The sequence below is a fragment of the Molossus molossus genome, unplaced genomic scaffold, assembly GCF_014108415.1.
Source record: "Molossus molossus isolate mMolMol1 unplaced genomic scaffold, mMolMol1.p scaffold_m16_p_2, whole genome shotgun sequence".
Classification (NCBI taxonomy): Eukaryota; Metazoa; Chordata; class Mammalia; order Chiroptera; family Molossidae; genus Molossus; species Molossus molossus.
The window spans coordinates 13154753-13181285 of record NW_023425355.1 but is presented as its reverse complement, the minus strand read 5'-3'; the positions used below and the strand labels follow the sequence as shown (position 1 = coordinate 13181285).

At 35.6% G+C, this 26533-nt stretch overlaps 1 protein-coding gene across 1 annotated transcript in view; it reads right to left on the bottom strand.

The window, feature by feature from the left end:
* The window catches only part of LOC118636089, an 87030-nt gene extending 61294 nt beyond the window's left edge, over positions 1–25736 (bottom strand). The window contains exons 1-5 of the mRNA XM_036271142.1: positions 25722–25736; positions 23975–24044; positions 22196–22301; positions 14607–14798; positions 11775–11868 (exon numbers count right to left, since the gene is read on the bottom strand). Coding sequence (XP_036127035.1) covers positions 11775–11868; positions 14607–14798; positions 22196–22301; positions 23975–24044; positions 25722–25736 — 477 coding nt within the window. The remainder of the gene's footprint in view (positions 1–11774; positions 11869–14606; positions 14799–22195; positions 22302–23974; positions 24045–25721) is intronic.
* Positions 25737–26533: the final 797 nt, after the last annotated feature.

Here is a 26533-nt window from a genome sequence, read left to right as displayed (position 1 = left end):
GGGAAGGTGAACATCTTTGAATATATTTAAGAGCCATTTGAATTTCCTTTTCAGTGACCTGTCAGTTTATCTAATTTGTCCATTTCTTATGGAGTTGATGGTTACTTTGTGATTATAAAAAGCATTTACATAGTAAGGAAAATTAATCCTTTGTTATATTTATGCAAGATATCTTTTGTTTGCTTTTTTAGATCTACTCCCTATCTTTCTCTTCTGTTTCCCTCTGCCCCAGAATGCTTACCCAGATCATATCAATGGGCCCCCTTGGCCTGTAATGTGTTTGGTCAATTGGAAGACTCATTAGAAGATAAAGGGTGGGAGGAGAGTGCAATTGAGATATTTATTCCTCCTGCTCCCTCCCTACCAGGTTGCCTTGGGATGACTACATTCCTTGCCTAACATGGTCTTCTCCAAACAACACTTTCCTTTTAGGTTCCAATAACCATTCCCTCTCCTCTGTCCTTCAAGCCTCCGGTTCATAAAAGCCCTGATTTTACTAGCTCTGGAGTATTACATTATCCTTGTTGTTCTCCTATTTACCCTGTCCACAGCTTTCCAAATGGTCCCTTCATTAAACTCTGCTTGAATAAACCTATCTATTTCTTACTGGGACTCTGATTAGTACAATATGAGTTGCAAATATTTTTACCTAGCTTTGTCATTTGTCTTTGCTCATGGTGATTTGACTATGTAGAAGATTTGTTTTGTTTTTAAGGTAGGAAAATTTTATTAGTCACTTTTTATGACTCCTGTATTTTAAGTCATAGAAACAACTTCCTCATTCCAATATTATAAAGGATTCCTCTAATGTTTTCTTCTGGTAGTTATATGGTTTCGATTCTTTATATGTAAATATTTTATCCTTTTTATTGCTATTTTTAATGAATTGGTTTATTTTAAACTTGTTATTTGAACAAATGGAAACTACTGATTCTCTGCAAAATTCTCTTTTTTCTATACACATGATTGTACTATACATAAATAATGACAGTTTTAACTTCTTTTTAATTTTTATAACTCTAATTTCTTTCTTTGTGTAATTAGGTTGGCTGGTACTTTAAATACTGCTAAATAATAAAGGTGATAGTAGGCATCCTTGTCTTATTCCTTATTTTAGAGGGATTAATTCTATATTTTTTATGACGAATGATGATTTTTGGTTTGCAGGAGATATATTTTATTGTGATGGAAGTATCCATCTATTTCTATTTTTATGGAGTGTTTTCTTCCATAAATGGAAAGCAATTTTTTGTCAACTGCCTTTTCAAAATTTGCGGAGATGATTGTATTTTTCCTTAATATGTTAATATTAATTATATTATATACCCTTGCATTCCTGGAATAATTCGTATCATGATGGGTTATTTTTAAATGAGTCACTACATACTTTTTGTTATTATTTTTTTCAGGATTTTAGCATATATATTCATAAAAGTAATTCGTCTATGGCTTTATATTTTTTTTCATAAAAAATTCATGCTTTTTAATTGAAGTACAGTTGACATGCATATACAGTTGACAAACTCATATACAGTATATGAGTTTCTGGTGTACAACATATTATTTAACATTTATATACCTTAGGAAGCCATCACAGTGATAAGTCTAGTAATCCCTTGTCACTGTACAAAGCTATTATGATATTATTGACTATATGCCCTATGCTGTACATTACAACTTTTGACTTACTTCTTGGTCAGCATTTTTACACCACTCTCTTATGGTTTTCTTTTAAAATGTTATCTTTTTAAGTTTTGATACCAATGTTATACTCCATCAAATTTTTGGTAGTTTTGCTTTTTTTTAGTGTTCTGAAATAGTTTAAATACCATTGAATTACTCAGTGAAACTGGCAGGCCTAGGTCTTTGTGTGTGCATATATGTGGCTGGGGGTGGGTCTTTCTTTTTAGTTCCATGGAAATCAGTCTCTTTAAATTCACTGTTTTCTCTGGAAATAGTTACATTTTCCTAGAAAATAATTTCATTCGTCTTTAAAAATATATTTGTATAGGGTTGAGCAAAGTTGACTCTTGTGATTCTTTTAATCTCTTCTGGTTTTGAAGGTATTTTCCACCTTGTCATTTATTTTGTATATTTGAAAAAAGTAAATAATTTTAAATATGGAAATTTGCAAAACATGGAAAATTTGAAATAAGAGAAAGAAAAGCAACTGTAGTCTCCAGATAAAAAGTATGATTAATATTCTGAAAAACGCATTTCTATCACATGTATATTTTAGAAAAGAATACTTGTGATCCTTCAGCATCTCTAGTTTTATATTTTTCTATTTTTACATGATTGATTCTTGTTTTACAATACCATTACTGTGACACAAATCAGTTAAAATTGTATTAGAATCGTCAAAATTTGATATTGGTGGTACAGTCCTCTGAAAAATTTGGCTCTGAGTCCTTAACTACAGGTTTTCTGTTTTTTCACATTAACATAAGTTTTATTACAGTATGTTGTTATAACTTTTCTTTCTTTTTTCTTTCTGTTTTTGAATTTATACAGAGGAGGCTGGCTTTTCCACTCCAAAATTGGATCACCAACAATATAGAGGTTAATTACTGCCATCTACTGGTAAGAGTGGGAAATGTCATCCAGTGATTTTTTTCCTTATAGCCTGGATATTTTGTTTATGAAAACATATTTTTAAAATAATTTCAGAAAATTGAGGGACCAAAGAACATATATGTATATATGCATAGCACAGGAATACAGACAATAGTGTGGTAAAGGCCTGGGGTGGGGAGGAAGCTGGGAGGAGGGGGTAAAGGGGGGAGACATCTGTTATACTGTTAACAATGAAAAATAAATTAATAAAACTGGGAGAGATGATAATATTTAATAACATTATAACAAAATAGGAATAAAGAATTAAAATTAAGAAAGCTTAGAAATTTAGTCAAAACATAGTGCTCTTTCTCTTGGCTTTTGTTTTCAATATAGATATTCATCTTATAGATGTACAAAACTAATCTGATCTTACTGCTCCCAAACCAGCTAATAACTCTGTAAAATCAGGTTTTTATGTTTACCATTATCTAAGGTACCATACGGCGTGGGCAATATAATAATAGTGGTTTAACATAAAGTAGAGATTGCCATTTTAATTTTAATTACTTAGTTTTTATTGTTGATTCACATATTTATTTTGTTTAATACATGTCTTCATAAGCACTAAATCAGACATCAGTCCAAGAGGCACAGGGAACAGAATCATGATGAAAGAATGGCAAATCATTTGAGACACAAAATAAATGAAAGCATTTTCCTTTCCTTCTGTTCTATTACACATACCATTTTAGCTCAGCACTGCCCTCTTTCTAAATAAGTATTACAGTCAGAATTTCATATTTATTTTTATGATTATTTTAGAGATATATTTTTCTACTAGACTAGAAGCTCCATAAGAGGCAGAATTCTTTGTTTAGACACAGTATCTAGCAGTGTGTGACATGTAATAAATATTGAATAAGTAGTTTAAATACATGCCAATGTAAATGAATATAATGGTTAAATACTTCACATGTCCTGCACATACATGATTATATCCTCTTTTTAATAATGTCCACATATAGACTTTTTTTCCCAGCACAATTCCAGAGGGTTTGAAAGAAAGGAGATGCAAGAAAATGGGCTGATAATATCCCTTCCTTGCTTTTTAGATGTAGAAGTGGAGATCAGTGCACTGTAGCCACACCAATCTTTTCAAAAGGAATACGAGTGGTATGATCTTAGGGGAAAATAATTGCATTTTTTTTTTTTTACTTTTAAGTCATTCTTGCAGTCTGTATAGTAATGCTCACAAACACGAGAGAAGAATTGTTCACCTAACACAATTCTCTTTTATTTTTTTTCCTTTTTTTTTTTTTGAACTTATCTTCAGTTAGAGTGGGAGGGAGAGAGAGAGAGAAACATCGATATGAGAGAGACACATCAACGTGTTGCCACTCACACAACCCCAACCGGGGCCGGGGACAAACTGCAACTGAGGTACGTGCCCTTAGCAGGAACCAAACCCAGGACTCTCTGGTCCACAGGCCGACGCTCTAACTCCTGAGCCAAACCGGCCAGGGCCACAATTCTTTTGAACAGAATATGTGGAAATACACACAAGAGGCTTTATTTTCTATTTAATAAGCAAGATAATGGTAGTTATAGCTCTCCTTTATTGAGTGACTTATTGCTGTACATAGTTACTCCAAGCTTTGTCATTTTTGTCCTCATTTTTTAGATGATAAAATTGGCACTTGATGAGGTTAAGTAACTTGCCCAAGCTCACACAGCTAGTAATTGTTTCAGTTCCTCATTCGTGATCCTCTTCTCTTACTCTCTGTTATCAACCTAGACAACCTCATTCACTTTCATTTATATGCCTCTCATCTATAGACCAAAGCTCTAACAGTAGCCTGCTAGGAAAATATCCTGGAAAAGTCATAGGATGCAGGCCAGAGCATACCCATCCTGCTATTCTTAAAGATTATGATCATGTGACGCTGCTCGAGTTTTAATATGTGCTACAAATTTTTTAGGCTAGAGATTGTTTCAGGGTAGGGACAGCCTCTGTTGCCTTTTTAAAATTCTTTCTCGCCCTGGCCAGTTTGGCTCAGCAGTTGGAGCGTCGGCCTGCGGTCCGGAGAGACTCGGGTTTCGTTCCCACTAAGGGCACGTACCTCGGTTGCAGTTTGTCCCCGGCCCTGGTTGGTCGAGCAGGTGGCAGCCACTCGATGTGTCCCTTTCACGTTGACGTTTCTCTCTCTCTCTCTACCTCCCCCTCTATCTGAACAAAATATCAAAAAATGTCCTCGGGTGAGGATAAAAATAAATAAATTTAAAAAGTAAAATTCTTTCTCATGAGATAAAGAGCCTGCCTGGTGGTTTTAGCTGCCTACTCTGAATATGATGAAGGCTAGCCATTCAAGATGACAGTTCTTGTTTGACACAGGCTGCTCTAGGTTATGGTGTTTGGAAGCACCACTACATGGTACCAAACCCCTTCCAAGCAGCCCTGGAAGCTTCAGTGAAGTATTGATAGCCATCAGCTTGAACCCATGGAAAAAGTAACTCCTAAAGAAGTAAACATAAAGATAATAGGCTAGCACTTGAGTTCTCCTGTGACAAAATAGCCTGCCTACTCCGTGGTCTTAGAGGCATTGACTCCAGGACCACCAATCTCCTGTCTGGCATTATGGGAATTCCTTGGTTGAACAGGGCATGGTACTGGAATTCCACTTCCAAGCATTCAAATAAATTTCTCAGGATAGGCCCCAAAGTGGACAATCTAGGAGTAACTGATGCAAAGATTCTAGAGGTCAGGTATAATAATTAGATCAAGATATAATTAGGTAGATGAAAGACCCTTTGGTCTAGGTCACTTTACCAGGTCACTTTACTCTCATTCAGTAATCACTAAGAGACAGTAGATGTATATCATTGGTTATAAAACATCACTGTGCACTCAAATTGAGATCTATTTGGAAGGTTATTTCACATATGCCACTGTTCCTGTCATTGTAAGTATCTTAAAGTTCCAGCTTTATTAATAATTGTGCTCAATAGATGGAAATTGTCAATCAGGAGGGGTTGAAGACCAAGTAGGTGATAGATATTACCAGCCTCTCCATGTGGTCCCACTAAATGTAATGCAGTAACTATTCTTTCAGAGGGAGTTATCCATCAGCAACAACTGTGAATCAGGTTTGGTGGGATAAACTACGGGGTATGCTGAGCCAGTTATTGGCCTGCCTTCTGTTCCCAAGTCTGTCATGGCTTGGCCCTGAAAGCTATTATCTGCCACCTTCTTTTTCATCAAGTGAGGATGTAGGGTATCAATCCCTTGTCTTTGCAGCTGAGGAGGGCTATAGTGGATGGAGTCCAGTTAGTTCTCAAACCTATCCCTCTAACTTCAGAAAGTTACTTGTTCTTCCAGTAGCCAGCATGAAATTTTATAGGTCACATACCAGAACTCAGTGAGCTACCTTGTCAGTGTGCAGAGAGTTTTTGTTTGTTTGTTTTATGCCCTTACTAAGGGAACCAATAAGGACAGGTACAGAGTTAGCTTTATGGGTTCATGCTCACCCCAGACGGATGAGGGAATCTGTTTAGATAGCTAGGAGATGGGAGTAGGATACCAATAAATTTTATCCTGGCACAAAGATCTAAGCTCTGAGAAGCCTAGAGTCTCAGTGCCTTTTGCCCACCTTAGACCCTTCTGGAATTAGGTCAATGGTTCATGTTTGCTCTATGATAGTTGCTGAGCATGAGGGTGAAATTTAATGATAATTCAGGCTAATACCTCATACCCCTTCCACTATCCCTTTGCTCACCATTGACATTGTTTCTTTGACTACGTGTTGGTGGAAAGAACTGTAAGAGTTTGTTTTTCAGGATACTAGGATTATTCTATATACTCTCATAGACTTCTGGAATGCCAAAGTAGTATAGCACCCTGCTTGTGTTCTCCTGATAGACAGTTGACATAGAATATTCTACACCTGATTACCTATAGTAAATATCAATAACAGATAACATTTTGAGAGTGTTAACACAGGATTAAGAATAGGCTTACTGCCCTGGCCAGTTTGGCTCAGCCCACAGACCAATGAGTCGCAGGTTTGATTCCGGTCAAGGGCACATATCTCGGTTGTGATTCGCCCCTGGCCCTGGTTGGGGTCTTGTGGGAGGCAACCACTCAATGTGTCCCTTTCACGTCAATGTTTCTCTCTCTCTTTCTTTCCACTCTCTCCCTCCCACTCTATCTGAACAAAAATGGGGGAAAAAAGAGAAAAGAATAGGCTTACCCTGATTTATGCTAAATTAAGCTGCTTGCATATAATATCTCATTAATCTGTTCAAGAACCTTATAAGATAAATTAATTAAAATCTCTGACCCAGAATGGTTAAGTAACCATCCAATGGGTAGTAATTTCCAGGCCTCTGGCTCAACATCTCATGTTCTTATGCCATTTTCATGTTGTTCCATGAAATTCAAATTCTGGCTTTAACCACATAAATTGAAAACATTTATTCATAAAGCTGTATGTACCCCTATGTTCACTGTAGCATCATTTATAGTAGCTAGGAAATGGAAATACTCTAAATGTCCTTCAACAGATGATTGGATAAAAAAATGGTACATATAAACAATAGAATACTACTCAGTGACAAAATATAATGAAATATTGTCATTTGCGATAACATGATGGATCTTAAGAGTACCATGCTAAGTGAAATATGTCAGATGAAAAAATATAAGAACTATACGACTGTACTCATATGTGGGATATAAAACAGAAAGCAGAAAATGAAAAAACAAACAAATAATCATTGACACAGACAACAGAATGGTGGTTACCAGAGGGAAAGGAGGGGTGGAGAAAGAATAAAAAAGGTAAAAGAAGTTAAATATACACTGACAGAGGAGACTATACTTTGAGTGCTGAGCACACGGTGCCATATACAGATGATGTATTATAGAATTATACACTTGATAGTTATATAATGTTACTAATTTAAATTTTTAATTTAAAAAATAAAAATAGGTCGAAATTAGGCAGGAAAAGGAAAACATATGAATAAAGATATCAAGAAAGTGCAGGACTTAAATAATATGTTGATTGTATTATATAAATAAATACATATTCATAGTTAAGCTTTAATGTTGCCTATGGATTTGATTGGCTACATCCTGCACATCCCCCACAGGGGATCAAGCCCGCAACCCGGGCATGTGCCCAGACCAGGATTCAAACAGGAAACCTCCTGGTGCTTGGGTCTCACTCAACCACTGAGCCACACCAGCCTGGCTGTTTCTTTTTTTTAATTTTAATTTATTTTTTTCCATCACCATTTATTGCCTCTATGCCATTCATTCATGTTTTCCTTCGTGTATTCAAGGACTCAGTTTCTATCATATGCTCAGTCCTTGCAATAAGCAATGTGGACAATAGAAAGAAAAATAACATATTCACAAATGATCCTCTGCCTAGACCTTTAACAAAAGAGATAAATTCTTTCCTTTTTATTGTTTCTTGATTAAAGACAACTACTATTTTAACTGCGTTTTCATTCACAAATGTTTGACATTCATGGGTTTTGCTTTTTATAGTAGAATACAAACTTGGTTAAGACTTTTATATGGAAATTCCTGATTTTCTCAAGGTACGACACCTGGCTTTATATAAACCAAAACAAAAATTTTGAAATGAAAGGGAAAACAGAAGGATAACTCATGATTTTGTAATTATAGTTTTGTGCTGTGGACTTCAGCCAAAGATAATAAGATATTCTATTTACTTTTCACCGGTGCATAAGATCACCGTCAACCATCTTTCAAACCAATTAAACTAACATTTAGTGGAAAGTAATATTTCTACCATTGATTTTTTTTTAAATGAAAGATAAAAATGTTGCAGAAAAATATTTAGATTTCAATTACTTTGATTCCTTTACTGTTTCTAGCCAAGTTAATATTTTTTGTCCTAAGGAAAATGTGGGACTTTTGAAAAACAAAACAATCACAGTAAAAGATGTTATTTCTACCTTGGTGATTTCCTGTTCACTTTAGATAACTGGTTGTCTTGAACAAATTAGTTTTGTAAATTGGATAAGTGGCATAACATATGGCTTCAACTAGGCAAATATTAATAAAACTGTGACCAGCAATCTACTGATAAGGTAGAGTTAATGGTGTACATATTGAATGATAATGCACGTGGAAAACGTAGCAGTGGTCTGGAGATGATCACAGTTTGCACAGTGCCATCTGTAGTAGAGTGTTTGATCACTTTTAACTATTTGAACATGACATAAATGACTTCAAAGATATATTATTTAAATTATGATCATATTATTAGGTTTGTCGTGATTGGATGTTATTTTTATGTATTGTCTAGGAAGAATAATTTCTTGGATTTAGTAAATGGAAAATTGAAAGGTTATCTTATCATCTTCCACTTTCAATTTATTCTATTTGAAAACACAATAAATCCAGCAATTTGGTAAGTTTGTGATTATCACTGCCAAAATGAGAAAATCTTGTTAGTCAAAGTAGTCTTCATTTTCAGTGAGCATTTCTCAGTGTCTGTTACCTCTGTTGTATGGTTTACTATATGTTCTTTAAGTCATATCAGTATTTATTTCTATGCTCTTCAGACTGTACCCATTCCTGGGTCTCTATGTAATAAATGTAGCCCCCCACCCCCCTACCCTGGACATAGTTGCTGTATATTTTCACCAGGTGAAAGTAATTCAAACATGATATATCCTGTGGAAATGTCTGAACCACACCATGTAAGCTTGGTCCAAAGGCAGATAAACTTCAAAAACATATTTATGATCAAACAAACAATCAAAAATTGTAAAGGCAGTGGTGAATTATTCTCATAGGACTAAACAGTGCAGTGTACCTTTCTGCCAGAGATTCAAAGTACATTGGGCTTTCTAATTATATGCTCATGCTAGGATTGTAACGACTTTGTAAGTCACAAGCTACTTTGTGCTAAATGTAAAAGTAGGGTTGGGATGGGGTAAAGAAAAGGTAGCAAATACTTACCCACTGAAATCTAATTGCTAAGTCAATTAGAAAAGATTAGTGTTGACAATTCAAGAATGAACTCAGGCTCTACCTATTAATTCCTGGTTCTCTCTGTGTGAGCTAGCTGAATAAAGAACATGGTGATAAATTTGCATGAAAAAGTATTATTCAGTTCTGAGGAAACTTGAATTGGGCCCTAGTTTCTGAGAAGTCATCACATGCCAAAGTCAGTATTTGAAATGTACATTTAGAGCACAGTACATCTGGGCACCTTTCTAAACAGTTTAACTCAATTGGAATGTTTCCCAAATCTCTATTAAATTGTTAAATCTGTAGTCCATTTCTGCTTCCTAATTCTCCAGACTTTGGGACACTATTGGGAAGAGAAGAATATGGTAGTTTGAGACAAGGCATGGTAGTTCATTTGTAGTCTCATTTGAGGGAGGTTTAGGAAATGGTTACAGTGGAGGTATTGACATAGATGTAACAGAACTAAAGCAGGCATTTAGCCATAGAAAGATTGCATCCGAGGAAAGAGAGAGTATCATTATTGAACATACCCTACATGGCAAGCATTATATACTTGGCTTTCCTTCTGAATTTTATACACAATTAGAGGTTGTATAACATTAAGTAAAAGACTAACTTAGAGCTCAAAAACAGGTAAAACTAATTTATGATCCTAGGATGGTGATTACCTTAGGGAGGGCTTGTAGTGATTGGAGTGGACACGAGGGGGGATTCTTGGATGCTCTGCTGTTGTCTAATGTTCTATTTCTTTACATGGGTGGTGAGTACACAGGTATATTTACATTAGTCAAACTATCCATTTATAACATACTTTTCTGATGTATTTACACTTCAATATATTCTCGAGATTTAATGCACAGCATAGTGATTATAGATAATGATACTGTATATTATATACTTCGAACTTGGTAAAAGTTTACATAGTAAATGTTCTCACTACAAAAAAAATATTATTATGTGCCATGATAAAGGACTTAGTTAACACTCTGGTGGTATTCATACTGCAATACATAAATGTATCAAATCAACATTTTGTATACTTCAAACTTAGTGCTCTATGTTAATTATATCTCAATGAAAAGATTTAATAAATGTTTTTTTTTAAAGGGGGATGATGAGAGAAGTTGAGAAGGTGAACTAGATTTGAAATATAGGTGGGTGGCAGAAGTAACTCGGGAGGTTAAGAATAAGTGAATTCTTAGAAAAGTAAAGGCACCCTGTACCTGCTCAGTTCTCTAAATCTTAGGAATCATCTACAAAACAATTGGTCACTTCAAGAGAAAATTTGACAACTAAAGCCATTTGACAACTTTAGAGTAAGCCTTTTGTAGACGTCAATATTATTTACCATGGTATACTCACCCAGGGGATCTTAACCATCTCTTTAAGAAATGTTATATATAATACACTCACACAAATTCTTTTTTCATGGTGTAATTTAAGTCACAATATTTAATTGTTCTGATATTGAGTAGAAAACATCTGACCAGTAGCTTTCATTTCTCAACCCTTTATCAACTTTTTATCTTAACCTTTTCATGAGTTTTAGTTTTAACTAGCATTAATGTTATTGAGAATGCACCACATCAGAAACATATGTAGAATTATACTGAGGCTCAAATAATTTAATCTCATTGTATATCTGCTTCTGATACTTGTGGTGAAGTATGACTTCCAGACCTTTCCCTGTATTTACAGCTGTTCCTGAAGTACAATGAATTGAAAAAATCCCCACAAGACTTCTATTTTAGAGGATCTGTGCTACTAATAACAGATAAGAAAGAGATTTTCAGCTTGTATAAAAGGAAGCCACATGGCTCAAATTCTTGTCTTCTTATCCATATTTTTCTGGCTTGCTGCCTTCTTTTAGTTACTTTCTTTCCGCTTTGTTATATGTTCTAATTTCCCCAAGACTGCCATTGATATGTGTTATAACTTGATTTTACCTGGAATCAAATGATGGAGAAAAGAAGTAGAGTACGCCCATTGTAATTTCCCCCGGGCCTTGCCTGCACTCTACTGATAAATAACCTGTCATCAACCATCCCTTATTTGTGCAATTTGATCTTCTGATAACACTTTGTTTTGTTGTCTCTGAATATTTTTTCAATCTCCCAAACTTCTTGTTGTTTCTGCAAGGCATTTCTCTTTTGTGTGTCTTTTGTAAACTTAGTTTACCTGATAAATGAGTTTTGGTGTTTACCTGGACTTGATCAGGTTGAGAAAGTCTCACGGCAGTATCAAAGACATACGCAGAATTATGCTGAGGTTGGAGTTCTGATGAACTCCTTTCTTCTCTGGCAAGTTAAATAAATAAAAACACATAGTTAGGATAGAACACTTGTTTAATTAATTATAAATCACCTTTTTTATAAACTAATTTTTGACCATATAGAATAAATGCTCCCATCGTTAGACTCTATATTTATATGTACTTCGAACAAGGCGATAATAAAGGCTACCATTTGTTGAATTATTTTCATGCTCAATGTGTTTTAATTATCTGATTTATCCCCAATGTATTATTAAACTTTTCAAACCTAGATAAAAAATAAATTTTACAGTGAATGCACACATATCTACCACTTCATTTTTATCACTAACGTTTTATAACACTTGCTTTAACATTTATGTGTCCATCCATCCCTTTATCCCTCTATTAGTCAATCTCAACTTGCTGATGCAGTTGAAAGTAAATTTCAAATATCAGTTTATTTCACAAAAATTATATTATCTTATTTGAATATTTAAAAATAACCTGCAAGATAAGTATTGTTAACTCCAGTTTTGCAGATGAAAACACCCGAGGATGAAAACTTTTAAGAATATTTCCCAAAATGACAGTCATTGACTTATAGGGCAGAGATTTTAGCCCCAGTCTGTCTGGCTCCACTATATTAAGGGATCTCCTAGAGTATATATAGAATCATTTTGTCAATTCACAATTGACAGAAGGGGAAAGGTGAGTTTAAATTAAATTATATTTCAACTGGAGTAAAATAAGGCAGTTTAAATTTTATCCCAAAAGCATATAAATAAGCCCAGATGCTTGTGAACCCTATTATCCTGATTTATAATCAAGCCTTTTGTTTCGCCTTTGCTTCTCAGTGCAGTTTGCCATTAATTATTTTATTTTATTCTTGCAACTATGAAGCAGTAGAATATGTGTTACTCAACTCACCATTTATAAAGGAGGAATCAGGGGTAAGAGATTCATTCAAAGTCATAGCCATTTAGTAGAAGATAGATAATTGGAAAACAAATCCAGTGTTGTAGACAGCTTTGGAGTAGAAAAAACTACGGAGAATGCTTAAAAAGTGACTTATTTACAGGTATGAATTCTAATTATAATCTCAGGAGGTTTCTAACCTAAGTCAAGAGGTAATATGAAATTCTCCAAATTAATTTCTTTATTCTTTAATGAATTTATTGGGGGGACATTGGTTAAATATTATATAGGTTTCAGATGTACAATTCTACAATATATCTTTTTTTTTCCTATCCTTACCTGAGGACACTTTTTGCATTTATCTTCAGATAGAGTGGGAGGGAGAGAGGGGGAAGAGAGAGAGAGAAACATCAATGTGAAAGACACACATCAACTGGTTGCCACCCACACGACCCCAACTGGTGCTGGGGACAAACTGCAACCGAGGTACATGCCCTTAGTGGGAACAAACCCGGGACTCTCTGGTCTGTGGGCCAACAGGCTAACCTCTGAGCCAAACCGGCCAGGGCAATTCTATAATATATCAACTGTATATTGTATTTTGTGTTTACCAATCCAAGTCAAGTCTTCTTCCATCACCATGCTGATTGACATTGACTTTATGCATCTATACTTGAATACCACATGATATTTCAGAGTATGGAATGATGGTACAAAGATTAGAGTTTTGAAATGGCAGGGATATTGAATAGTTGATCTCACTCCTCTTAGAAACAAATATCTAAGATTGTTCAAATTGTTGATTTTATTACAATTTGAAAGCCTATTCTTAGAAGTATGAGGCTCACATTAACAGATACTTCCAATCTGAACATAATATTTCAAACTCTCCTCATGCTGCATACAGTTTAACATTAACTTGTCACTGAACAATGATACTTCAAAATAGATGTTAATTTGAATTAACTGGTATAAAATTGATGAGATAGTATCCCACTGGTATTTACCCCTCGCATCTCTGTGATTCAGAGGAGGTACAAAATATAAAGGGCATTGTTTGTTTTTAAGTAAAGAAATAAAGGGTATGTGACAGGACTTTGCAGTTTTCAAAGCACTGTTTTATCTTATGAGATTCAATTCCTATGGCACAGGGGTTAAGGGTTTAGGCTTGGAGCCAGATTGTCTGGGTACATACTTAGCCGTGTAACCTCAGCCAAGTTATTTGATCTGTGTTTTGGTGATATCATCTGTACTTTATAGGGTGCTAGTGAGGATTAAATGAATTGAAAGGTATAAAATATTTATAATTCAGCATGTCATACATAATGAACCCTCAGTAAATGATTGTTGCTTTCAGTATCATTCTCACCATCTCTGTAAGGTGGGTAGGTTAGATTATAACCATCTCTATTTTATAGATGAGAAAATGGAAGCCTGGTGAGGTGAAGAGATGTGCCCAAGATAGAGTCATATTATAGTCAAGTCTGTTGGATTCCTCTTTGGATTTATCTGACATTGTTGCTGGGGGTTCAGATGAGTAGGAGGGACAGCAGTCCCACCCTCCACTTAGGACAGTACATGTGGTGCACACAAATAGAAGAAAGACATTGTAGCAGGACAATTCTTCACTGAATTACACTTGGCTTTCATCTAGGGACGGATCTTCCAGTTTTTGATGTATCCATATTCTGACCAAAATGTATTTGGTTATCCAGACTTTTGTTCAAATACAATTAAATATTGATAAATATGAAAGAGAATATACCAGAAGTATGCATGATAAATGATATGCACTATTTCTTGATTCATTTGCTGATCTCACAAGAGATTTCCCATCATTTTAGAAGATATTTAGACATTTCTTACCGGTGATCATTTATATTCTTCTTTGACTTCTTTTTACAGTAGTGGACAGTCTGGATCATTACACCAACTATTAAAGCCAGTCCTATTCCAGGCAATGTTGCTACTAAAATCAGGTCCAGAGTATTCCAGATTTGGTCACATTTGGTCCCCATGTACCAGTAATTTCCCCACCGACCTCTGAAATATGGGCATCTAGATAGAGATAATACAAATGAAAGAAGTTCACAAATCAGAAAAAAAATGAACCCTCTTTGATGAATCAAACCTTTCATTGTTACTAAACCATGAAGTTTCCCTTTAAGGCCCTTAAGAAATGTATATTGTCCCATTTTCCACTTGGGCAAACACTCTAAATCCTACAGGTTTGAACACATTGAGTCAGCATGCAGAGGCTGTCAGGATTTCCCAATCATTAGCTAATGAACATGTGGCACTTAGTTAGAAATGAAAGAAATAAGCCTCACACAGAATGGCTGTCTCAAGACTGCATTTAAAACTATCCACATTTTTCCCACTGCTCATACTTCGCTTTACTTCAGCTACTTTTGTTCTGTGAGTGTTATGAAAAAAGTTTGGAACAGCCTAGTCCACTGGTTATGTAACTGCAGTTTAGGCGTTCCCCCCACCCACTCTTACAGTAATGAATGCTGGTTAGCTGACTGACTCTACCACTCTACAGCAAATACAAGAAGAAACATGAGAAGGTGAGACTAGTCTGTCTGCCAGCAAAATCTGCCCCCATCGTTCCCATGACTCCAGAATTTCCTCGTCTATTTTATAGAAATAAATGACTCATATAGGAACTTCTAGTGTTTTTATAAAACCTTGACATGCTGCCAAATAACCTGAATGTGGTTCTCTGGTGCATAGACTGAACTGACATGGCATACACCCATGTAGAAATGTCTGTGGGTTTGTGGACAGGAATAATATGTCTTCTCATCATCCTCCATGGGAGTGAGTAATGGTGAGGTTAGTTCTTGTAGTGTGACTAGAGATTACTTCCCTGTCTTCTATAGATTTGGTAATAGATTACTCAGTTGAACAGTAAATGTCAGATCCTAAGCAGGCTTCTCTTTGTTTATATCATTCCAGTATATTAAGGAGTACTGTCAAGGATGACATGAAGAGATTGATTAGATGATTATCATAAACTTTTATAGCTCTGATAATCTAGGATTCTATAAGAAAATGAATCTACCAGCTTCAAATAGGCAGTAATCTACTCAGTAAGATATGGCTTCTAATATGTAACACAATGTCATTCATTTAAGGAGGTCAAGTATATTTTTTAAATATTTTGTTAATCCTCATGGATTTGTTCTTGGAAAAAAGTCTTTCACAAGAATATATTTCCTGTTTAGCTTAAGAATGAATCACAAAGGAATTATCTAATAAGCAATAACATTTCATTAATGTATTCAACAACATTTATTGGATGCCTACTATGTGTCAATTACTGTTCCAGGCATTTGAGATAGACCTGTGAATAAAACAAAGAACCATGTCCTCAAGCATTTTAAAATGTAGCAGAGAAAAACAGACAACAAAAGTAGGCATAATTACTAAATTATTTAGCATGTTTAAAGGTGACAACTGCTAAGGAAAAAATAGAAAAAGGAGGATAAGGGAGATTGACAATGTGGGGGGCAGGATAGTGGGACAGATTGCAGTGATATAATAGGGTTGTCAATGTCAGGTCTCATTGAGAAGTAACATTTGAAGGAAGTCCGAGGAAGGGAGGGAGTTGGCCATAGGATATCTAGTGAGAAGAGAGCATTCCAACCAGTGGGAATATTAAGTACAAAAGGCTCTAAAGAAGAGGGAGTGTGCCTGCATGTTTGAGAGACACAAGGAAATCAGTGCAGCTGGAACACAGTGAGTTAGGCAAATGTGGTAGAAGATAAGACCAAGAAAGAAGCCCTGGCCAGTTTGGCTCAGCGGTTAGAGCGTCGGCCTGCGGTCCGGAGAGACCCGGGTTCGGTTCCCGCTAAGGGCACGTACTTCGGTTGCAGTTTGTCCCCGGCCCTGGTCGGTCGTGCGGGTGGCAGCCACTCGATGTGTCCGTTCACGTCGAGGTTTCTCTCTCTCTCTCCCTTCCTCTCTCTCCCTCCCACTCTATCTGTGCAAAAAATGGAAAAATGTCCTCGGGTGAGGATAAAAAAAAAAAAAAAAAAAGACCAAGAAAGAAGGAGACAGATCACCGAATACCTTACAGGTCATTGTAAGGACTTTTACTTTTACAATAAACACAATGAGAAATGATTACACAGTTCTGAGAAGAAGAGTGACATGATCTAGGCTGTTTCTAAAGGATCACACTGTTTTCTACTGTACTGAAAACAGATTGTACGGGACAAAGGTAAAGTCAGGGGGAAAGGTCACAAAGCTGTTCAGTGATATAGGCAAGACATAACCAGAATAGCTTAGATCAGAATGATAACAGTGGCGATGAGGTGAAAACAACAACAACAAAAAAGATTGATTTCTACTTTGCTTTTTAAAGGCAGAACCAACATCATAGACAGGAAGTATAGTGTGCAAGAAAAAGAGGACTGATGGATGACAAAATTTTTGGTCTAAGGAAATGAAAGGATGGCGTTGCCTTCAACTAAGATGGGAAAGACTATAGACAGAACATGTTTGGGGTGGTGGTGATGGGAGTTGTGGAGTTCAGTTTTGTACTTGTTAATTTTGAAATAGGTATTAGATATCCAAGTGGAAATGTTGAATAGGCAGTTATATCTCTGAAGTTGGAGTTACGAATTTTCCCAGTTTGTATGGTATTTAAAGATATGAAACTGGATGAGATCGCCAGTGGAGGAAGTATAGCTAACGAGGACTATGGACTAAGTCCTGGGACACTGGAAAATTAAGTCTGAAATTAAGTAAGTGGGGGACAAGAGAAGAGACTAGTAAAGGTAATTTAAAAGTGGATAGTGAGGCAGAAGAAAAAAGTAAAAACAGAGAGAGGGGTATACTGGAAGTCAAGTGAAAATTCAAAGAGGAGAAAGTGATTCACTATGTTAAATGCTGCTGAAAGGTAAATGAAGATGAAGATTGAGAAGTGACTATTGGACTTCACATCATAGAGGTTAGGGAGAAGAAAAGAACTAACTTTTGGGAACACCTCTCTGAGCCAGTTATTATGCGAGGAATTTTCAATATTTTAAAATATATTTTTATTGATTTTTATAAAGAGAGAAAGAGAAAAATATCAATGTGAGAGAGAAACATCTATTGGCTGTCTCCTGCACTCCCCCTACTTGGGATCAAGCCCCAGTAACCCAGGCATGTGCCCTGACTGGGAATCAAGCCAGGACCTCTGAGTCCATGGGTTGATGTTCAATCCACTGAGCCACACCAGCCGGGGCTGGAATTTCAAATATTTTATCTTACTTAATTCTTCTAGCATTCCTGGGAGGTATGGAAATATTTTTCTTTCTATCATCAATAAGAAATAAAACCTTGAAGTAAGGATACATTCTAAATGTAATCTAAATTTTTTTTTCTCTTTATTGTTAAAAGTGTTACAGATATCCCTTCTTTTTTCCCTCATTGACACTGTCTTCCCCGCTTCCCCCACCCCACCTTCACCATACTGTTGCCTGTATCCATTGCTTACGCATATATGCATATAAGTTCTTTGGTTTATCTTTTCTCACCCCCTCACCCTCCTTCCCACTGAGGTTTGTCAGTCTCTTCCCTACTTTCATGTCTCTGGATCTATTGTGTTCATCAGGTTACTTTGTTCATTCTACTCCACAAATAAGTGAGGCCATGCGGTACTTGTCTTTCTCTGGCTTATTTTGCTTAGCATAATACTCTCCACATCCATCCATGCTGTCGAAAGGGTAAGATAACTTTCTTTTTCACAGGTGCATAATACTCCATTGTGTAAATATACCACAGCTTTTTTATCCACTCATCTAGTAATGGGCACTTGGGCTGTTTCCAGATCTTAGCTATTGTAAGTAGCACTGCTCTGAACATAGAGCATATATTCTTTCTGATTAGTGTTTCAGGCTTCTTGGGATATATTTCTAGAAGTGGGATCACTGGGTCAATAACTAGTAAGTATATGACAAATGTGATCATTGGTTGAAATATACATCAACTGTTCCAAATAAAGATAGTCAGACTCCTAGAAGCAAACAATAGAATGGAGGTTGTCAGAGGCTGGGAGGAGAGGGGAATGGGGAATTGTTTTTCAATGGTATAAAATTTCTGTTAAGCATGATGAATAAGTTCTAGAGATCAGTTGTACAACATAGTACCTATAGTTAATATGAAATTGTGCACTTTAAAGTATGTTAAGAGAATAGATCTCATATTAAGTGTTTTTACCAAAAAAAAGAGGAAGAAGAAAGAAAGAAAAAGGGAGGGAGGGAGGGGGGGAGAGAGAGAGAGAGAGAGAGATAAGGGAGGAAAGAAAGAAAGAAAGAAAGAAAGAAAGAAAGAAAGAAAGAAAGAAAGAAAGAAAGAAAGAAGGAAGGAAGGAAGGAAGGAAGGAAAGAAAGAAAGAAAGAAAGAAAGAAAGAAAGAAAGAAAGAAAGAAAGAAAGAAAGAAGAAAAGAAGGAAAGAAGGAAAGAAAGAAAAAATATACCACAAACAGACGTGATGGATGTTTAGTGTCTTGGATGTGGTAATATTGTCACTTGTGTATGCATATGCCCAAACTCATCAAGTTGTATGCATTAAATGTGTGTAATTTTTGTACACTAATTATACCTCAATAAAAAAAAATGTGAATCTTGTTTAGATCTATTGCAGTATTGATTCTCATTTTGATGACAGTGAAGAGGTAGCAGGTCAGAGTTAGTTGAATTTTTATTTACTTATTTATTTATCCTCACCCGAGGACATTTTTGCATTTATCTTCAGATAGAGCAGGAGAGATAGAGGAAAGAAGAGAGAGAGAGAAACATCAATGTGAGAGAGACACATTGACTAGTTGCCATCCACACAACCCCAAGAGGGGCAGGGGACAAACCACAACCGAGGTACGTGCCCTTAGCGGGAACGAACCCAGGACTCTGGTCCATGGGACGACGCTCTAACGGCTGAGCCAAACCGGCCAGGGTCAGAGTTAGTTGAATTTTTAAAAAATATCTAAAATCTTGAATCTGTATTCTGTTTGTAACAATGTAAAATATGGTTTTTAAAAACTATAGAAATAATTGCCCAGCTGGTGCAGTTTAGTGGATTGAGCATCATCCCATGGATTTAGAAGTCCTGGTGTGATTCCCAGAGTACATGCCTGGGTTTTAGGATTGATCCCCGGTAGGGGGCGTGCAGGAGGCAGCGCATGGGTCTCTCTCTCTCATCGATTTTTCTATCTCTCTCTCACTTCCGCTCTCTCTAAAAATATCAATAAAAAACTATAGAAATAATAATTAAGAAAATATTTTAAGAAAAAAATATAAAAATAAACATAACTGAAATTATTTTAAAAAGATATCAGGCATCTGCTCTTAGTTTGGCCAATTTTATTTAGGTTGTCTTTAAACATTTTAAATTTGTTTTTTTCTTTCTTCATTTTTTCATATGAATGAAATATTTGTGTGCGTATGGGGGGGTGGTAATACCTGCCTGTAGTGCTGTGGGTGATGGTGATGGTATGCGTGTCCTTAGAGAGTTTCAGCAATGCCATTAAATTTTTTAAAGAATTTTAAAATTATTATTATATCATTTAGTTTCATATGTTCAATTCTGATTTGTTAGTGCCTAACTCTGATTCACAATGTCAGAATAACTGATCCAAACCATGTAGTGCTAAATATATTAATAAAAATGATCACTTGTCACCAGGTAGACATTCAAAGAATGTGACATATCATATATATAGCATGTCTAGGCCAATTATAATTATGTCCCACATTGAACCCCATCAATAAAATAAGTTGAAAGAACTTGTTTGAATCAACTTGGTGGATGAAATTTTCAAAAGAGGCAATGTTAATGTAATGTGGCAATAAACACTTGTAAAGACTTGTAAAACAAATGAGGCAAAAAATTATAATAAGGATTACAAAGATAAAACAAATGTAATTAGCTTTTCATCAAAATGTTGATTAGATGCTTCTTAAATTTCTCAAACTATGAGTTTACAAATAACTTTAAATTGTCAAATGATAATTTTGTCATTGCTGCATTACATTTACTCTCTACTCTTTGGATTAATTTTGCAATCTGGCTTCTATTCTCATCTCAATCTTGGAATAATATTCTCAAAAGTTAGCACCAACAACTCCTAAATGCTAAATCCAATGCCTTTTTTCCCCCACTTTTCATCTTCTTGAATATTCTTCCAATATTTTCCACCTTTTTTTTTTTTTTTTTTTTGGTACGTTCTCCAGCGGGAACCGAAGCCGGGACTCTGTGCACAGGCCGATGCTCCAACTGCCGACCCAAACCGGTCAGGGCTATTTTGCACTATTGAGCAATCACTCTCATTGAGTGACTTATTCACTCAACAAATAATTGCAAAACACCTTCTATATGACAGGTGTTGTGCTAGGTGTTGGAGATGAATAAGTCTAAATCCTGGTTTCTGTGGTACTCTCAAAAAGAAAACATATACTCTACATTCAAAGAAATTGCTATAGAATGATTGAAGTGTCATCTTAGCAGTATGATGGAGCTTTGTCTTGAAGATTGAGTAGGAATGTATCAATGGAAGGAGAGCTGTGGTGAGAGGCGGAAAGGTGAAGGAAGAGTAACAAAGAGGTTATAGCATATGAACAGTCAAAAGTGAGAGAGCAAACAGTGCACTTGAGGAACTGCAAATGCTATCAGTATGTCAAAAGCATGACGTGAAAACCATTTGCAGTTTTACAAACACAAAATTCTTTCAAACCTCATTGCCTTTGCCTATATTGGTCCCTTTGCCTACACCTGATTTTCTTATTATCAGTTTCCAAAATTCAATTCCAGAGGCATGGACCTTGGAAAACCTTTTTCTCGCATACACACTCTTTCTTATTTTTATGTTATATTTTTTCTTAGGTCCTCTTCCAATTTTTGACTAAACTACTCTAGTGTTTATGGTTAGAACAAAGACAAAAACCTGCCTAACTTTTAAAAGAAAAATGTATCTATGACAAAAAAATGCTCATTTATAAAAAGTAAACCTGGAAGCAAAGAGGTTGGTCATAGTGATTTAAATTATTTCTTAAATTACAAAATTTAATTCATACATAACAACTCTGGATTTTTGTCATTGCATCACATGAGACACGTTTTTATTTTTATTTTTTAGAACAGTAAAACAGTTTATTTATGAATGCATAAGTTATCTGTAAAAAGTCTATTTGACTAAAGCAGTTTTCAATGGTGCTAATCTATTAAAGTTAAAACATATTCTCTCAGTTAATCTTTTAAATTGTATATATTGTTTTTAAAACAGTAGATTAAAATATTTTAGGGAATCAACAACTGTTATATGTGTAGAAAACATTCTGATTAAAATATTGTTTTAAAACAAGCATTGCATCTGTGGATTATAGTAAACAAATACAAACAAAGTGAATTATTACTCACAATATATTGTGCTTACTCTGCTTTTACAGTATGTATAACCACTTACTTGCAAAAAGGCTCTCCATCTTTGCATGCACAAACAATATTCTCTGGACAGAAATCTCTTATATTCCCTGGACAATCATCAAAGTCAGTCACAGATGTACAGTTGGCTGTAAATGACAACATTCAAACATCCCTCAACAATATAATACAAATGCTTCAAACGGTTAATACACATGTGAGAAGTTCTGCATGTTAGAAAACTATTTCTGCTAAAGAATCTTAAACTATGAAAATAAAAATGACTTTGTGGTACTTTGAGAATGTTCAAATATCATGTGTTCAAGTACCAGTCTCCAAAAATCAAGATGAACAAGAAACATGGTTTCATTTATTATTGTGAACTGATAGGTTTCACAACATGGCTTTAAAAACAATCAATATACAGTACTATAGGCCAAAGGACATCTAACATTTAAAATATAATTCTTTTGGACAAAACGTGCAAATATCTTTGGCTAAGGGAAGAAAAACATGATCTATCAAAAGACAGGGTCAACATAACCCTAGTTTTCTATAATAGTTCCGGTTTATGCCTGTTGCCCTGGATTATTTATTAATACTTCTCTCTTTAATCTCAAAGTGTCCTGGTCGACACAGACAAATTATTCACCCTACAGAAGGCCACTTGGGGTAGTAGGACCTCAGCCTCAACCCTTAATAAGTTTTTTATATTTGTAAGGCTATCGTCGTGGAGAGTCATGCTGCCAATGATATGGCTGAAGTATGCACTGTGAGCTAAGCAAAGGTTTTCTAGAGTATGAAAATTAGTGAGTAGGAAATTTTATTAGGAGTTACAGGACCTATTAATAGGCGCAGAAACTGTAATTACAAGTAAAGCAGAACTCTTTTGACTCTCTGCCTGCTTAAACACAAAGAGAGTCTACAGAGTGAGATTTCAGATTGTCTGAGTCCCAGGCCTCTGAGTATGTGTTTGGAGTTAGAGGTGGCTGGCAAGAAAGTAATAGGTCTCTGACAAGATCAGGCCTACAGAAGCCAGAAGAAAACTGTGTTTAGAAAGCATATTTTTTCCTAATGTAAAACATGACACACCGTTTTGCCACATACACATATTTGAATAAAAAAATAAATAAAGGGTGACATCAGAAAACATAATAGCATTTTAAAGTAGAAACACAATACAGTACAATTTGGATCACTCTATTCTTGGAATATGGAAACAGCTTTAGTTGAACAAAATAGTCCACTGACCATCTAACTACCCAACATTGCAAACATCCCTCACCAGAATTAGTGGGTTTAATGGTGCTGCTTAGAGAAATTTAAATCACATCTGTTTTCAATAGGCAGTGTTTTGAAAAAGAATTGTACTTCTTGGCTTGGCAAGCATTTTAGGCTATATATTATAGACAGATGTGATTTGAACATATTGCAGAGAGAACATTTTCTGAAAAATTAAGTACAACCTTTAAATAGTATAAAAAATAAAATGCTCTTAAATGTACATAGTCTAAAACAATCACTAATATCAACACAAGTAAAAATTTTAGTTGGTAGTTCATAGACTTTTTTATATTTATCTCAGAGATCAGGGACAAATATGATAGCTTCAAGAAAAAACAACTTATCCCTTCTAAAAATAAAGACCTTTAAGAAATCAGATACTTTCGGGTTTGTAAATTTTTAACAAAAAAATTTTGCTTGAGATACTGTCTAGTCCTTTAGGCTGCCTCCCATGGCCTTGATTGCCTCCCTAATGAAAATCTAATTAAGTCTTTACATATCCAACCTATAGAAATAAAGCCATTTAAAATTTTCTTACGTTGTGCACAATGGACAGTCAGAAAACAGCAGGAGATGAACAGAATTTGGGTCCATGTAATCAGGTAATCCTGCATAGTGAAAATGAGGCAAGAAACACAAGCAGTCCTGACAAGGGCAATTATGAGAGATAATTATCCAACAGAGATGTTTGACTTGTTTATATAGGGAATAAGTGGTCATGAACTTTGAACTTTTTCTTTCCAGTCTATATAAATTATTGATTAACTTTTTGATTGTACACTTGTTGGTTCTCCATATCTACAGTTCCTTTATATAGAACATACATAACTTGTCTACAAATTGTATGCTGCTTACGTTTAGTCATAACTATTTGTTACTTACAAGAACTATGTGTTTGTCATTGTACTAGGTTTCATAATGTTTTACTATTTGCCAAAAACTCACACCTTATGCTATGAATGCAATTTTCACTCTTGTTCAAAATAAGAGACCTCCCTGCTGTTGCAAAGGATAAGGCTTCCCTTTTTTTTTTTTATGGCTGAGCAGTATTCTGTTATGTAAATGTAGCACTGATTTCTTATCCACTCATCTACTGATGGGCACTTGGGCTGCTTCCAAATCTTGGCTATTGTAAATAATGTGCAGTGAACATAGGTGTGCATATAGTCTTTTGAATTACTATTTGGAGCTTCTTCAGATATATTCCCAGAAGTGGAATCGTTGGGTCATAAGGCAGTTCCATTCTAAATTTTTTGAGGAAACTTCCTACTGTTTTTCACAGTGGCTGCACCACCAATCTGCATTCCCACCAACAGCACACCAGGGTTCCTTTTTCTGGACCTGCAGAGCATTATACTAAGTGAAATAAGGCAGTCAGAGAAAGACAAGTATCATATGATTTCACTCATATGTGAAACCTAGTGAACAAAATGAACTAACAAGCAAAATATAGACAAACTCATAGATAAAGAGAGAGCTTATAGCTGTTGGAAAAGGGCTGGATAGGGGATGTGGAGGAATTGAACATAAAAAAAGAGAGAGAGAAAGAAACTCAACATGGATAAAAGTGTGGTGATTGCTAGGGGAAGGGAGGGTAGGGAGAGATGGAGGAAGGTACGGGGGGCACAAATGGTGATGGATAGAGACTGGTTTTGGGATGATGAACATATAATACAATGTACAGATGATGTGTTGTAGAATTGTACACCTGAAACCTGTATAATTTTGTTAACCAATATCACACCAATAAATGCAATGTTTAAAAAAATAAAAAGTAGCTCATATCTAATGTGCTCACAGAAACGAAATAAATTATTTCCATATGTGTATAAAAAAAATCAGAGATCTCTGACCGTATAGCTATCAGGACTGCTAAGCAATAATCTGAAGATATCATTGAGTATCACTGGAAAAGAGAAGAGATGAAGATAGAGTGATAAAAAAGGAAGTGAAAGAAGGCAGAAAGAGAAACAGAAGTAAGGAGATTTGCCAGGAAGAAAAATAAAGAGTAGATGGGGAAAAAATTTTAGGCAGTGCAACAGACACAGATGTACTCCAGCTGGGGCACCAGGCTTTCATTAGGATTCTCCCTCATATTCATTCATGTTTTCTGCCCACCCCCTTCTTTCCTTAAGTCCACATTTGTCAGATGTCAGTTCACATATTGCTAATATTACCTACCATATATATTTCCATCTAGGTAATCTTTATAATTTGTTAACATTGTATCCCCTGTGTAACTCAGAATCTACCTACTGACAACTATATTTTATGTCGTTTCCTACCTGTAATTTATCCATTATCGTACTTTATTCTCCGCTCGTTCTTTCTGACATCCAATAAAATGACAGTTTCATGAGGGTTTCAGGTTGACCCTTCCTGCCACCTGTTGAAACTGATAACTTTTAATCTACCTGACTCATCTTGACCCAGTACAATTTATTTGTTTCCAATAATTCTTTCATTTAAAAATATATTTATTTCACAATAGCTATAGCAGTAAAAGATGTACTTAATGTTATTAGTATAATAGCGTGAGAATACATATACCCTTTCTTAAAAAATAGGAATTTTTTGTTTCTATTACCATGCAAACCAAGTTTTTATTTGAGTGTTTAGTAAGAAATAAGACACAAAGAGTTATGAACACAGAGAGTAGATAAAAGTCTAACTCTCTGCTTTTGAGATGAATCTTTGTCTGGGTTCAGAATTTATAGATTGGGGGAGATTCCAAAATGGCACCAGAGTGAATGGAAGCAACAGAGATCGTCTCCTAGGACCAAACTAGAATTACAACTAAAACACAGACAAATTGACGGGAAAAATAAACAGAAAAGCACCTTGCAAGGATCATATAACCAGGAACACTGACTCGATCCTGGTAGGCTTTCGAAGGCACGAGAGGGGGGCTGGGAGCCCACAGACAGCAGCGGCCTTAGCTGTGAGAGTGCCCTCAGTTTAAACTCACAAGCGGCACTACAGTGCAGAGCCAGGACAGAGGCTAAAATAGCCACAGGCACTCACCTTGGGCTCCGACAGAGGGAGGGTGGACTGGACTGGAACTGTGTGGGGACACTTGAGATTTGGAGGGGACTCA